Raw genomic sequence first — 15,134 nt, forward strand, 5'->3', positions numbered from 1 at the left:
CTGTCCAGGCATCACAGATGCAAGCAATCCCACTGTTTTCATGCCTGAATAATTTAATCAATACACCAGCTGAAAATGATCCTCCTCTCAAAATGCAGCCAAAAAAAGAAATCAGACACGAAAGACGAAGTGAAAAACCTGAGTCTTTCAAGAATATATATGTATTTTTAATACTCAAAGGAAACCAAAGTTCCACTTTCAAATACATTTCTTCCTACTCCCCCCAGCCAGGCACCACAAATCCAAACGTTTACTGCCATCCATTTACAAACGCGTTTTATTCTTAGTTCCCCCTGCTGCAGCTCTGGGTGTGGTTTGTCCAGGAACAGGAAAAGCTGCGCACACGCTGTTCGAAAGGACAATGAACACGAAACTGAACCCAAACCAAGGAAAAGGTTAACTTCGTGTGGGTGTCTGCTTCCACAGAACTCGACACAAAGATAGCCTCTAAAATGCATTTGTTCTAAAAGAGAGAGACCCCATTCTTAGTCCTCAAAACTACCCAGTTATACAACACAGAGAATCTGTACCCACACTTTGCAGCACGTTCAACCAGGGGATGATCTTCCTGGGCAAGCTTTCAAGATGAGTTTTCTAGCATATGAAAACCAGTGAAATAACTCTGCTTTGAGAACTAGAAGCAGAGGAGTAAGACAAAGCCATCGTGGAAATACCAAGAATGTTGAAGAAATCTGAAATCTCAGTTTCAAACTTATCCAGAGTGACACCACCCCATCTGCCCTAAACCAGCTGACAGAAGTCCCACTACACAGATAGCAAAGCCATCATAGCTGATCAACGGCAACATTAAAACATCCCAACGACAAGCTCTGTACACCAAGCTGCAAGTCGCAGTTCCACTCACGTTGATGTGATGGTTCGGAAGCGCTCTTGTCCAGCTGTGTCCCAGATCTGCAGTTTCACTTTCTCTCCATTGATCTCAACTGTCCGGATTTTAAAATCCACTCCAATTGTGGTAATGTAGCTGCCTGAAAGGACAAGTGAGAACGTAAGTCTCGTTTATTCTGTGTATCTCAAAACATGCTTCTGACTCCTGTTTGGCAGCAGCTCTCAGACTGGGCAGGAGGACAACTTCTCCCCCTATCTGCTCATCTTTTAAAATGCCCTCTCAGGTTCTGGTGATTTGTGTATTTTTATCCACAGCCAATAGATTTTTTTCTAGCCATAAAACCACATCTTCCATGCCATCCTAAGAAACTGTAAGTGTTGAAAAATTATTCTTCTATTGGCAATCAAGAGTATGCACCCAAACATCTTAAGTAACCATGCAGGCATTCTTTGTGTAAAAATTCTGAGACAAAGCTTTTCCTCAACTGCTAATGCAATTGCTTATTTTAATACAGTCTGTTCTAAGAGTTTCCTCCCAATAAATTAGTTATGTCACAAAAGTGAGTGACTGAGCTACAATAGTCAATCAGCCTAAATCCCAAAGGGCCAATGGGAAGTCTGCACAGAGCACTGATTAAGCTAAAACACCCAAGCTATTTCTGGAACCATGGCAGTATTTAAATACTGTGGTACTTTCAGTGATAAGAGAAGATCAAACAGGATATAGGCCTGTAGCAAAAGAAGCAGAGCTAGAAACAATGCATCAAGCTACCAGCACAGCTTCCAGCATGCAAAGGCAGCACTACAGCTCCTTGCCAGCCAGCAGGCCTGGAGCAAACCTTGACCATTTCACTTACACAAGCCAACAAAATACTCACCTGAAAACGTGTTATCTGCAAAACGCAACAGCAAGCTGCTCTTGCCCACACCTATGACAAATAAAGACATGGAGAACCTTCAGTGCACTCATCTTGGATGTCAGGTAACAGAACAGTATTTTAACCACTCTCCGCATTTCCTTTTGGAAGTCGAAGCTTTTCTCAGCAGATACGTTAGCACCATCCCCCCTGGGCAGTCACCTCAGAACTGCTCTTGAGGATTTGATCAGCTGTCAGGTAGCACACTGCACTTACTCCTTCAGCACAGGGTTGCTATGGGTTTTGGTCCCCCCATTTCTCCAGACCTCAGCAAGCTCAAAACAGTATTTTTAGAATGAGTTGCAGACCACAGTTCAAAAAGGCCTCAAGAGTCTAATGACCAAAAGCAATTTTATGACCCATTGGTTTACATTTGCTCAGGAAAGGTCCAAAAATGAGGACATCCTGCTAATTAACAAGTGCTCAGAACACTACTCTACACTCCCCTGTTGAATTCCACTTGCACATCAGGCTGATATCGCTGCCCACCTCCCATTCATCTGTGCTGTGCTGAACAGCAGTGGAATTTGGACTACTTAGATAATCAGACCAGGGTTTGGTACTATAAAGCTTATGTTATCATGGCACAGTTTAACCAAACCCTGAGCCAAGCAGAGGAGCTGTTTGCTTCGGAGCATCCAAAAAAGACTTGTTCTACATTTCCCAGGAAGGACTCACACCTTTCTCAAGTTGTACCTTTAGCCAAAACATTCCATGAAACATTTTCCAATGTGCTTTGAGCATCATCCATGCTTTCCTTAAACAAGTGTTTGCACCCTGATTACACCCTGCTGCATGGAAACATTTCTCACTGTTCTAGAAACAGGAATCACAAGAAATTCATTCCTGCACATCCAGCCAAGGGAATCTGGGGATCAGAATGCCTCACAGTTATTAACTCTGCAATACAACTCTTCTGTTGCTGTCCCTTCCACCTCACTCCTCCTCCTTCCCCCCCCCCCAAAAAAAAAAAACTGCTACAGCATGAGGAGGAAATTCAAGCTCACCAGGGTGATTATCTATCGAATCTTTTCAGGTAGAAGTTATTTAAGCTAATTATTTTGATGATGTATAACTTTAAAGTTCTTCCTAACATTAATGTTCTAAAGGTAGATGTAAAGGCTATATAGAACTCCTACATATATATATAAATATACACACATATGTAGAAGTTGAAGGTGGTGAGACACTGGAACAGGTTGCTCAGAGAAGCTGTGGATGCCCTGAGGTCCTGGAAGCACTCAAGGCCAGGCTGGATGGGGCTGTAAGCAATCTGGTCAGTGGGAGGTGTCCCTGCCTATAGCAGGGGGTTGGAACTGGATGATCTTAAAGATCTCTTCCAACCCAAACCATCCTATGATTCTATGAATATTTATTCTCTGTTCACATCTGAAGAAAGCTATCAGAAAAAAATAAAAAAATAAAAAAAAAAATCCATGACAAATAAGATCAGCATTATATCAGTAAACCAGATCTCATCTGCAAAAAGTTTAAGTCATCATAAATTCAGAGAAGGTATTATTTACTGTTAAGGGGAGAGGAAAAAAAAAAAGCAATTAAAAAACCCCACGAAATCATAGTTCATGTATATTGAAGATACATCTCAGAGCTCAAAAAAGGCAGCAGAGCAGCTCCCAAACTTTAACAATGCCCTGGTTATTTAGGAAGAGCTAAGCCCATGCAAAGTGCCAGTCAGCTTATAAAAAAGAAAGAAGAAAATAAAAGTCTTCAGCAAGCACCCTGCTTTCTGATCAAACCACCTTCGCCTCCAGCTTAACAAAAAGAAAAGAGATGCTGGAACCCACAGACGTGTCAGACCACACCACTGTGTTGAGGCTGGCCAGCACCAAGCTATGCTGCAGAGCTGCATGTGCTGCTCATGACCACTGCTCCATCAGCCCATGCACTGCAGCGTAGACTCAACCTCATCCACAGCTCTCAGCTGGCTGCCAGAGAAGAGAAGCCTCCTGAGCTCAGCGAGTTCCTTGTGCTCCAGATGACAACGATCTCTCTGAACACACACTGCCTCTGACCCGCACAGCAAGTGCTGAGAAACCACACTCTGTTTCATACTCTGCTTCCTACACAGAGTTATTTGAAGATCAGAACAGAGAAGGATAACAGGGCTCCTGGCTTGCTGGAGACAGTAAGATGAAACAAAACAGGAACGGCCTACTGACTTGGCAAAATCAAAATTAAAAGCAAATTTCTGCATCCTATCGGTTTCTAAAAGCCGTTATCTTATGAGCAGTTATGAAGTAACACATGCAAAGCACAGATCATCTGTGTTATTTTTAAACATTTGGAACAACTGAGATTAACAGCAGCTTCTCCAGATGACCTGTTCTAAAAACACACAAACCTACTACCCTTGACAAATTTGCTTACAGAGGAAAGTGGATGAAACGTTATCATTCACCCAGTATCAGTCCACTTCCTATTACAAGGCCTTTCTGAACACCAACAAACAAGGCAAACAGACTAATGTGTGGAAGCAGGGACAAAGCCTTACTTGTTGTGGTAAGCAAAAAAAAAAAAAAAAAAAAAAAGAAAGAAAAGAAAATCAATATCTAAACAACACAGTGAGATTTAATTACAGCAACAGAGAACCTCACGCATCCAGACAATTCTCACAACACTTTTTTCCTCTCTGGATGCAGCACAGGGACTTTGCTCAGTACAACTCAGCTAAGACATTGCATTTAATTGTTCAAGACAAGGAGAAGCCTTCCTCAGAGTTTTCACCATCCTGTTTATCTTGCCTGAACAGTTTGGAACTCATCAGCAAGCAGCAGCGTTACTGCTTTACTCAGAATGAAGCATTTGGTTTTAATAATCCACAAGCTCCCAGAAGTGCCTAGGGCTTTAAGCTGTTCTGAAGCTCTCAGCCTTTCACAGAATCACAAAATGGCCAGGGTTGGAAGGGACCTCAAGGATCACAAATCTCCAACCCCCCTGCCACATGCAGGGCCACCAACCTCCCCATTTAATACCAGCCCAGACTGCCCAGGGCCCCATCCAATCTGGCCTTGAACATCTCCAGGGATGGGGCATCCACAACCTCTCTGGGCAGCTGTTCCAACACCTCACCACTCTCATAGTAAAGAACTTCCCCCTGACATCCAACCCAAATCTTCCCTCCCTCAACTTAAAACCATTTCCCTTGTCCCAGGCCTTTCTTCCTATTCCTGTCTTAAAAACAGCCTTTTCCTTCTTGCAGACACAGTTTAGCATAGAACAAAATATTTTTACATACAGCAAAAGCTTCTGGAGGTGACAGCTGCCAAGAGCAAGCAATGCTGCATGCTGGGACCTGCTGCCTTATGGACCACACCTCTATTAAAAGAAGAGGGTGGATGCCATCTCTTCCAGTTTATGGAAATGTAACTGTGAGCTGCTTGAGGGTTACCAGCACTGAATGGGACCGAGGGTGGGATCTCCCAGCCCCGCGTCCCCAGCACAAAGCACTGGACACAACCTGAGCTCACCGCCAGCCCTCCAGAAGTTTCTGAAAGTGCAGTGGAAGCATTCAGTGGTTTATTTCCAAAACGTGTAACGACTCCTTCTCTGCAGCTCTCCCAGCTATCTGTGCACGTAGCAAGGCTTCGAGCTCATTGAGGATTTAAAGAAGTGTCGAACTCCAGAACCGAGATTCCAGGCAGTCCCATGGACGGTTTGGTTAATAACGAAGAGTTAACAATGAAGAGCAAGCAGCGATTGCTGCAATGAGAGCAGCACGGCCGGGCCTTTAGTTCAGGAGGGAACCCGGCAGAGACCCGACAGACACAGCCCACCCCGCGCCCCACTCACCGACGATGACACGGCCGATGTCAGCCCACCCTCGGCCATGCCCGGCCCGCTCCCCACCGCATCCCGCATCCTCACCGCACGGCGCTGCGGAGCCCCGCGGTCCCCACACGGCCGGCGCGGCCTCAACGCCCCCCAACGCCCCGCCGCCCCCCTCAGGCCCCGCCGCGCCCGCGCAGCCCCCGCCCCTCGCTGCCTAAGGGCCGGGGAAGGGCGAGCCGCGAGCCCTCACCGCTATCGCCGATGATAAGCAGCTTGAAGAGGTGATCGTAATCCCGGGCCATGGCCGGGAGCGGCGGGAGCGCGGCGGGAGGGAGGAGGGGGAGGGGACGGCGGCGGGCCCGGATCCACTTCCCGAACAAACAGCCGGAACTGACAGCGGCGCCAACGCGCATGCGTCTGCGCGCCGCCGTAGACCTCCAGCTGCGCCGGCACGCCGCCGCGCACGCGCAACGCCCCTCCCGCCGGCGCGTGCGCGCAGCCCGCCCAACGCGGCGCTGCGCTGCGCATGCGCGCTTTCCCTGAACTGGGTGGGGCGGGGCTGCCAGTTCGCCTCAGGCCGCCATGATGGAGCTGTGAGGGGAGTGTGCGCGCCAGGCCCTGCGCGTGGGGGAGTCCGCAGAGAAGTGAGAAGACAAGGCCGGGCTTATTGGCATCTTGAACCTAGGGTTCGATTCCCAGGGATTTAATCCAGAGTTCTGCTTATGTTTGGGGTGTTATCTTTGCCCTGTCACTTATGTTGGTGCTGACCTGGCTGTCATCAAGAGCACGAGAGGTGTGCTGTCTTCTCTGTGGTTTCTTTGCTACAAAAACATTTATTTGTGTTGGTGTTTGGTCTCCGTCGTGGTGCTGTGTTTTGGTTTAGAATACCTCAGTTATTCAGGTCTTTGTTATTTTTTGGCCTCAGTATCTCAAAAATAAGTGACAGAAGACAGTACACATCCTCCAGAATAATTACTTCACCAAATTTTGTTTAGCAGAAGTCCAAACCAAAATAATGACTTCATTTAATTACAATATGGGTAACATTAGAAACATCAGCTTTACAGTTCACTGAGGGAAGTATCTCATTAACATGCACTGGTCCTCCAAGTGAGAGCCTCATCAGCTCTGAAGAACGCAAACTTTCCCATCAGCTGAGCTACAAAGACACTTAGGATGCACCTGCTGTGAGAATCTTCTGGTGGAACCAAAGTGCTGCTTCAGATCACACCCGTGAACATTGTGAGTGTGTTCAAGGAGTTCCAATCTGCTTCAGGTCAGCTGCTTTGAGAGGGCATTGGGCTTGTTGACCTCTGAAATGGCTGCTAGCCCCAGCTATGTGCTGAGCTGTGAGTGGTCCTTACAGAATGACAGACATTTGCTGGTGGTGCTGCATTCTCCTTAATATAGAAGAGGACTAAAAAGCTGCAGATTCTTTCCTCTGGGTTTTTGCAGTAGGGTTTGATTGGGAGAAATAAGAATATTTTTAAGGTAATTGTCTCTCATCAATTCTAGAATTACATATTTCTTCTACATGGGATACTGTGGTATGGTTGAGCTGTTACATTTTTGCTATTTCTGTGCAACTCATCTGAAAACAAGCCAACCCAGTATGGCTAAAATAGCATCTCTAGGGTGAAGATAATTTTAGCATCCTCTAACAGAATACTTCTGATTGAAAACACAACTATGCATTTAGTTATAAACATTCCATGATCTTAACCTTCACAAAAGTCTTCTGGCTTTCAGTGCTCAGCCCTGTCACATCCTCCTCTTGCTGAAATCCATTTGAATGTCCTCCATCACTCATTCCCATGCCATGGACTTTGCAGTTCATACATGTAAAACACCACACTGAGGCTGGAGTGCTACCAGGCATAAGCACGTGCAGTTCTGCAGATTGATACTCACAGAAACACTGTTGGAGAAGGGTTTGCAGCTAGCCCAAGCCCAATCCAGGTCAAAGCCAACATCTCCTGTCTATCTTACATCACAATATAGCATTTTGGCAGCCCATCAAATAACCCAACACATCCCCCCCGTGTCAGCATAACCAAGGGGAGGCCCCTTGAATCTATCATACAAACCACCAACTCAAACCTCAAGTCAGCATTTCCTATTACCCTTATTTTTAAGCTTATGAAACCCCATGTAGAAAGCATAAGATGGGGTCATTTTGCTAAATAAAACAGACTGTGTGCAACTGGCTGACTTACCTTAAAAAAATATCAACATATCTGAATATTTTGTGTTTTCACATTTGTCTCTTTTCCACTGAATTTTTTAAACACCTTGTAAGATAAAACATCGCGCTTTATTTTGTGATCTTCTTGAAATACACACAGTTCAGCTGTCACTCAGAGGCAGCGTCTTGACAGTTCAAAGATGTTATTACAGTCAGTTGTGGGAAAAAAATGGTCTTAGACTGACAACTAGTATTTTCAAGATGTTTGAAGTGAGGGAAAAATTAATTCCTTAGTCTCTAAGTTGGCACAATCAATTCATCATCTTTCACGTTGTGGCGAAAATTATGGGTATTTTAGCTCGGATGTATTGTATTGCAGCATATAAATAATTTAGTGAAAAGTAGCTATCAAATTCCAGATTCTGCGTTGTGCTGTAATTGAATAATCAGCATATTCTCAATAAGTGCAAGTGAGTTTCCTACCTTTTACTCCTCCTGTCGGGAACAACTAAACGGAGCACAGAAATTCAGCTGCCATTTGGAAAGATGAATGAGTTTTTCCACTTCATATTAGACGAAGTTAAAATACAAATCTGTTTGTACAAAATACAAACAAAATACAAAGAATACCCTTAATTCAATTACAAAAGGTAGCAATTGGCTAAAATTAATAAGCTAATAAAAAAACCTTCAGCTTGACTGTTCTTTTCTTCCACGTGTTGAAGAAGTATCAGTATCCTGGAGTAAAATAGCCATCTCTGACTGTGCTCAACCTGCCACTCTTTAGAAAAACTTGCATATTCTTCCTCCTCCATGTCCACAGTGATCAAAGAAGTTATTCCAGTACAACTATGGAGCTTTTCCCACCTATTGTTGCAGTTATAAAATGGCTTAAAATTTTGTTTACTTCTGCTATAGCACACAGTGCTTTTGCATTTGGTGGTTTAGCTGCCTCTCCTCTGTTATTCTCCAAACACAGTTCATTCATTACAGGTGAAATGAATCACAGTGTTCTAAGGTGTCAGATCCTTTAGGGCATTTTTAGTTTTCACTCTGATTACCAGTGCAATGCAAAAACAGAGTTTAAACTTTGAAGGATAGTGAATAAAAAAATACAAAGATGAATTGGTTGATTACCACACATCCTTGAGCTCTTGTAGACAAGAACTGAGACTTAGGACCACAGAAGAACATGGCAGATAAACTTTTGCTGCCTGAGACTGTTTTAGTGGAGCAGCCTTTAGATCACACGTTAGTCTCAAAGGCAATGACACACAGACTGAATTCAATGCTGTGAGGGATACCCACCAACAATACTTCCAAGTTTCCTTCTCAGCGTAGTCACTCATAGCTCACTGTCAATACAGGCAAGTAGCTTTCCGCAGTGAAATATGACTGGTACAGCTTATTACTTTAATTAATTATCTGGATGAGGGGATAGAGAATGCATTTTTAATCAGTAGATAACAGAAAGCAGAAGAGATTTGCAAGTATTCTGGAAGGAAACTCGGAATTTAAAACCACCTCCAAAATGCAGGTAAACGTTATTAAATGAGTGGACTACAGGTTCAATAAGACCAACTGGAAAGTGGTGGAGATTTATAGAAACAGTGAACTGCATAAATACAAGATTGGACATAAATAGCAAAAGAGCAGATTTGTGGCCTGGATTCAGTACTGATTGCACAATGTCTGCTACTGCAGCCAAGTCTCTTGTGGGGATAGATAGCAGCATGTTGTGTACAACCTGCAAGATGATATTCTCCAGCAGAAGACTTGATCCAGCAGTGGGCACTACAAGGCAACAGTGAATCTGAATGGAACAAACATGAAGAGCAACAATATAGATTTAGAAAAGATCATCCACAAGAAAAGACCTGGAAAATCCGAGGATGGATCTCATGTTCAAGGATGAGAATACTGCAGGGATAACGTGGCTGCTGCAAACAAATTGTTCTCAATGCCTGTGGGAACAGGACACACAGTAATGGACTCAAATAGCAGCAAGGAAGGTTTGATAGCCACTGAAGTGAACTACAGTTCACTCTGAAAAGTGTATATAATTAAAAGGATGGCATAAAGTGTTACAGAATCACAGCAACTGGCAAATCGGTTCTAGCAGAACGTTCCCATGTGCTTGCATTTTATGCTCTCAAATACTGTGATTAGTAGCATTTTTTTCCTCATCATGGTGGCTGAGCCATCCAGAGTTACAAAGGAAGATGATCGCTCCCTTCTGAAATTGTAAGCTGTAAAGCTTTGGTTTCTGAAGAGCAACCTTCTTTCTTCTGCATAATTTCATCAAATCGATAGGGCTCCCTTTAATATGTAGAATGCAATTTTCTTTTTGAAGTTTTAATCTGCAATGCAATTTTTTCCACTATTTCCATCAAACAGCACAAAAGGCATCAGTCAATTAAAAAAAAAAAAAAAGATGACTATTTGTCCAGGTGAAATAAAATCCTGCTTTCTTGGAGCAGTACAATTCATTGACAAAAAATAACTCTGCATGTTGGAAATGCCAAATATCTTTTGAAGCCTCTGAAGACAAAAATATTTTCAAAATATTTTCAAAATATTTTCAAAAATTGTTTTCACAATTTGAATAAAAAGCTGCCTATAGTCCAAAATGCTTCAGAAATGAGCAGCAGTAATTACAAATTTCATTAAATGTCAGTTCTAGCTTGGTTTTAAACCCTAGCTTACCTTAGTTCTGCAAAAGGGTTTATATAGATTACTGCACTACCCACTCTATAGGCTGTATGCCCTAAAAAAATAAATGCATGTCCACAAAGTAAATCACAGCATTCGTTTGTTGGCAAATGAATGCATAAAGAGAACAGTTCACACCAGAAGGATCAAAGTCAAAGCCTTTATTAAATGTTCCTTCTTTAAACAGACTGCATTTAATTCCCCCCTTGTATTTGTGATTTCTAAGGCTGTTTTAAATACTGTGTTTTACAGGGATTTTCAGTCTTCAGAACCGTCACAAGCAGCAAGTTAGCAGTACACAAAAACAATTCTGGCTTCACAGGGTCTCTGGAAAAAACAACAGTACTTCCAAGACTGGAGTTTTGGCACAGACCCTGGAAAACAAGTAGATTTCACCAGAGTTTAAGCCTGATGTGCTCTAGCCACATCTCACAATTGGCCACAATTTATCAGTATAGATTAGTATATCTGTTTCTTGCGCGTTAACTATTTCAAAAAGGGGACCAAATTTTCAAATTTCAGCTAAAGTGGGTCCTAATTAAGGCTATTCTGGTATATTTGATACTAAAATACTCTCTGGGAGTCCTTTTCATGAAATCCCATCAGAATTAACATTTTCAAAAATGAAAACATTTAAAGTAGGTGTTTTGAGTTGAAATGCTGATGCAGCGGTTGGGTCAGTGTTGTTTTGCCTTCGGGAGCTCGATTATCACGTCAGTATAGTGTCATCTATCTGTTCTTCAGAGTCAGCCTGGCCAGCCAGCTTCTTAAGAGATCTCCTGCAGCTTTCGTTGAGAAGCTCCAAGCTGGCAGCATCTAAAATCTTGGAAACAGACTGTGGAAGGAAGAAAACACCAAATTATGGATTCCTTATGATATGCCGTTCAAAATCAGAACAGGTTTAAGTGTCTTATGAGGTGCGTTTATCTGGTTTTAGGATTCCAGACCAAACCAGCTAGGGGCTTAGAAGAGAGGTCTGGTTTAGCATTAAACGTGGAGGTTGGTGGCCCTGCATGTGGCAGGGGGGTTGGAGATTCATGATCCTTGAGGTCCCTTCCAACCCTGGCCATTCTGTGATTCTGTCTGGGTATGGATGTACAAAGGAGCATTCCATCCATCCTAAATATACTCTCCATTACTGATGCTGCAATAGGATTATAAAAGTGACAAAAGCAATAAACTACCCTTCCTAGCTAAGGCAACTACAGCACACTATGGCTTCAGGCATTAAACACAGAGAACACATTAAATACCTTGACTGCAATAATACCACACCGTATGGCTGTGCAGTATCACATGACTTCCATACTCCTTCAGAGCTTACCATAAGAATACTAATGAAGGCTTAAATGCAAACAGGAACATCCCACTCCACCTATTTCATAAGAGACTGCCAGCGCGTTCTGACACTCCAGGCAAACACTTAAACGTAAGCAGAGCCACGTGATACAGCCTACTACCAATGGTTATGTTTTCTTCTGTCTCATACCTCAAGCACTTGTTCACCCGCTCTCATCTTCAGCAGATTAACAATGGCTTGGTCGCTGTAAGCTCTGACACTGGTGTTTTTGTCTTTTGTGTTGTCCAGAAGTGCTTTCAGAATGGGCTTAATTGTCTGAGGATCCAGTGCAGGAAGATGGTTTTTATTTGCCCACCAGATCATTTTTTCTGCGACTAACTTTATGTCACTGGATGAGTTCTGGAGACACTGAAGAAGACAAAGATGGTTTTAAGTTTAGATATACCAAGGACAAGGTATTGAAAGCACAAGTTTGCCTTTTTTTCCTAACTTAAGTATCGTTAACTACAACAGGCAAGACAAGTAGCCTTCAATTCACAGAGCAAAACATCATCAACAAGTTTGATTAAACTTATGTATAACAGTAAGAGTGCATGAAACCTTGAAAACAAGACATTTATTCAAAAGAAAACAAAAATGGTTGGTGACAGAGGTACAGACTATGGGAAATGACAGGGACATCTAACTGCAGCAAAAGCTGACAGTACCTCTGGTAAAACACACCCAGTCAGCAGCAACAGCAAAGTCAATGTTAGCTACATTTCAACAGTGTATTTCATTTTAATATAAAAAAATTTAGGGATGCTTACTTTTGATTTAATCTCAAGGTATCAGAACATGAAAACCAATACCCCAATGTCAACTGCATTATTAATATTGTGATAAAGGTATTGTGACAAATGTGGTACTCATTTTATATTTAAACAGAATGCTACGATACAGATAAATATGTTTCAGCAAAAAGTCTGCTTTGAAAAACAACAGACTCCATGTTGACTTGCATTTATGATGGATTTAATTTAGAAGAAATTTAAAATGTGAAATGTAATACGTTTATATTTACAATAACAATGACAGTAAGTTAAAAAGCAGCAGCTCACTCACTCCACCACTACCCCTCAACTGTGTCTTCCCTTATCTTTTCTAAGACATTGAAAACACTCTCATGTTCAAAAATCAGATTCTTCCTGCCCTGAGGGATATTTTCATGGGGAAAAAAATAGAGAACAATAGAGAAAGAAAGGAATTTTTAAGTATATTTTCAAGTAGATATCGTTTGAAAAGGAAAGAGCACTAACTGCAATATTCTTTTCCATCCAGGCTCTAGGAGCTACTCCCATTCGAAAGAATAGAAGTCAGAAAGTATTGATGCAAAACCAGAGAAGGTAAGGAGTTGGTATTCAACAGCTTTCTAACAAAGCCCCTTTGATCTTTATCAGATTTTAAAAACAAACTGACATCTGCCTCCCTCCATGCTTTTCTTCCCATCTCTGTCAGCTGCTTGTTACTGCAAAGGAAAATCAAAGTTTACCACAGAGCCAGTCAGATTTCCACATTACAACATCCCTGGGATGGAGGTACTGTGTTCACAGCTGCAAAGCAGGCTTGTAAAATTATTCCATCTGCTTTAGAACAAAAAAGACTTGTATAGATTTCCAACTATCAAAGGATTTACAGCTTCCTAAAAATAAGGCAACTGAGGTTTCAGCCTTTGTGCTGGGTTACAATGTATTAATATTACAAAGAAAACCACCATAAATTAGCTGAAATTGACTGTACTACACTGGTTAAGATCAGAGGAAAACAATGGCAGGTAACATAGAAATTCTTACCTTAATAAAGAGGTTGGAAAGTTTTGGAGGCAGGTTCCCTCCTTCTTCCATATGGTATTTCATAAGAAAGCCCATCCCTCTGATGCCACTAACTGCAATGGGTATCTTCAATGTAAAAACAGAAATTTGATATGGTTGATGTTATTACAGTACACTTCAACAGTCTTTATAACTAGCCCACAGTCACATGGACTGGTGGGCTTTTGCAAAAGGCTGAACATATCTGTCAAAGAACTGCAGTGTGCAATGCATGAAAACAAGGTAATGCTATTGGACAGAGGATGAAAAATCATGACTGAGCCACACGGAACAACAGGACAGGCCCCACAGAGCCCACAAGTTCCCTATGTTATGTTCTTCATTCAACTCTGTTTTTCAAGTCTTCCTTCTAAATTGAAGTATTTGTTCATCTTGTAAACCTGGCCTGTGAATGAGAACTTTAATAGGGCAACAGAAGTGGAATTTGTTCCCAGTGAAAGTTACTCTACCATTAAGGATTAAATAATCTTCATCTTGACAGAGATCAGCAGTAAAGGAATCAGAATCACAATCATGCAGTTTCACTACAAAACTGCATCTAGTCAAGGAAGAACATTCAGAATACATTTTTATTCTGATTTTATTTTTTATTTTAAATTTTTGTAACACTCTGAGCCTTTTATAACTGCTCCCACAAGCACTTGAATAGAACTTGCCCTTCCTCAGGCAGCACTTACCCTGTCAGCAATGGCATTGCTGAGGATCATCTCCAGCACACTGTTATAGTACTTAGGGGAACACAGCCTATAAGGAGCAACATTTACAGCCACTGAGAGGGCCAGGCTTCGTCCATGTCTCACCATCCAGTCAATTCCAGAGATGTCTGCTAAAAGGCAAAAGAAAGGCCACTGTATCCAGCTGAGAAAGCATTTGTCAGTTTGTCAACCTGCTTCTATAAAAGCAGCACTTAAAGCAGCATCTTTCTCCTTCCAAAAGAGAGATATAAACTGTACTATAACACAATGTCTCTATCAGAGAGGAATTCTCTCTGGGCAGATATTGAAACCCAACACACTGACTTTATACCATTGAAGTGGGTTTTTCTGATGATACATGTAATCACACCCACATCACTTAGTGATGAAGAAGCTTGCTATTACAATTACATAAACTGTGACACCAATTCAATTGTAAAAGTAATCTGTAATTTGAAACCAGCTAGTAGATTCCCTTTGTAATTCCACAGAGCACTGTAACACTCCCAACCACTACAAGTTCCTACAAAATTCATGCTTCTGACTAACTAACAGGCTCAGTTAATTCTCCAAAAGCATTTGAAGTCATTGGATGTGGTCTGCAATAGTCATAAGCCAATTTATGATCACAGTGTCATCAAATAAAGTGGAACAGCCCTCCCTATGCTGCCTGAATGCACTGTCACCTCCCATTCACTGTGCATCAGCACTAAGGAACTGCTCAGCCATGCTGGTACTTGCATCAACTCACCTGAACACAAATCCACAAAAAATATGGGAAACCAAAGTTATAATTGTCACCTTGTACTCAGTGAT

General features: G+C 42.2%; 2 protein-coding genes across 3 annotated transcripts in view; both read right to left on the reverse strand.

Annotated features, from left to right (window-relative positions):
- RAB35 (RAB35, member RAS oncogene family) overlaps nucleotides 1-5,918 on the reverse strand; it is a 15,223-nt gene extending 9,305 nt beyond the window's left edge. The window contains exons 1-3 of the mRNA XM_042828986.1: nucleotides 5,806-5,918; nucleotides 1,728-1,778; nucleotides 866-989 (exon numbers count right to left, since the gene is read on the reverse strand). Coding sequence (XP_042684920.1) covers nucleotides 866-989; nucleotides 1,728-1,778; nucleotides 5,806-5,857 — 227 coding nt within the window. The 5' untranslated portion in view covers nucleotides 5,858-5,918. The remainder of the gene's footprint in view (nucleotides 1-865; nucleotides 990-1,727; nucleotides 1,779-5,805) is intronic.
- Nucleotides 5,919-10,598: 4,680 nt separating this feature from the next.
- Nucleotides 10,599-15,134, reverse strand: part of GCN1 (GCN1 activator of EIF2AK4) — a 40,555-nt gene continuing 36,019 nt past the window's right edge. Inside the window, exons 55-58 of one of the 2 annotated variants that reach the window (XM_042828790.1) lie at nucleotides 14,301-14,446; nucleotides 13,585-13,689; nucleotides 11,942-12,160; nucleotides 10,599-11,287 (exon numbers count right to left, since the gene is read on the reverse strand). In XM_042828790.1, coding sequence (XP_042684724.1) covers nucleotides 11,162-11,287; nucleotides 11,942-12,160; nucleotides 13,585-13,689; nucleotides 14,301-14,446 — 596 coding nt within the window. In that variant the 3' untranslated portion in view covers nucleotides 10,599-11,161. Of the gene's footprint in view, nucleotides 11,288-11,941; nucleotides 12,161-13,584; nucleotides 13,690-14,300; nucleotides 14,450-15,134 lie in introns of both variants that reach the window. The other variant, XM_042828789.1, reaches the window with a different exon arrangement.

The sequence above is a fragment of the Centrocercus urophasianus genome, unplaced genomic scaffold (assembly GCF_019232065.1).
Source record: "Centrocercus urophasianus isolate 14NV4802_14NV808 unplaced genomic scaffold, USGS_Curo_1.0 seq_30, whole genome shotgun sequence".
Lineage (NCBI taxonomy): Eukaryota > Metazoa > Chordata > Aves > Galliformes > Phasianidae > Centrocercus > Centrocercus urophasianus.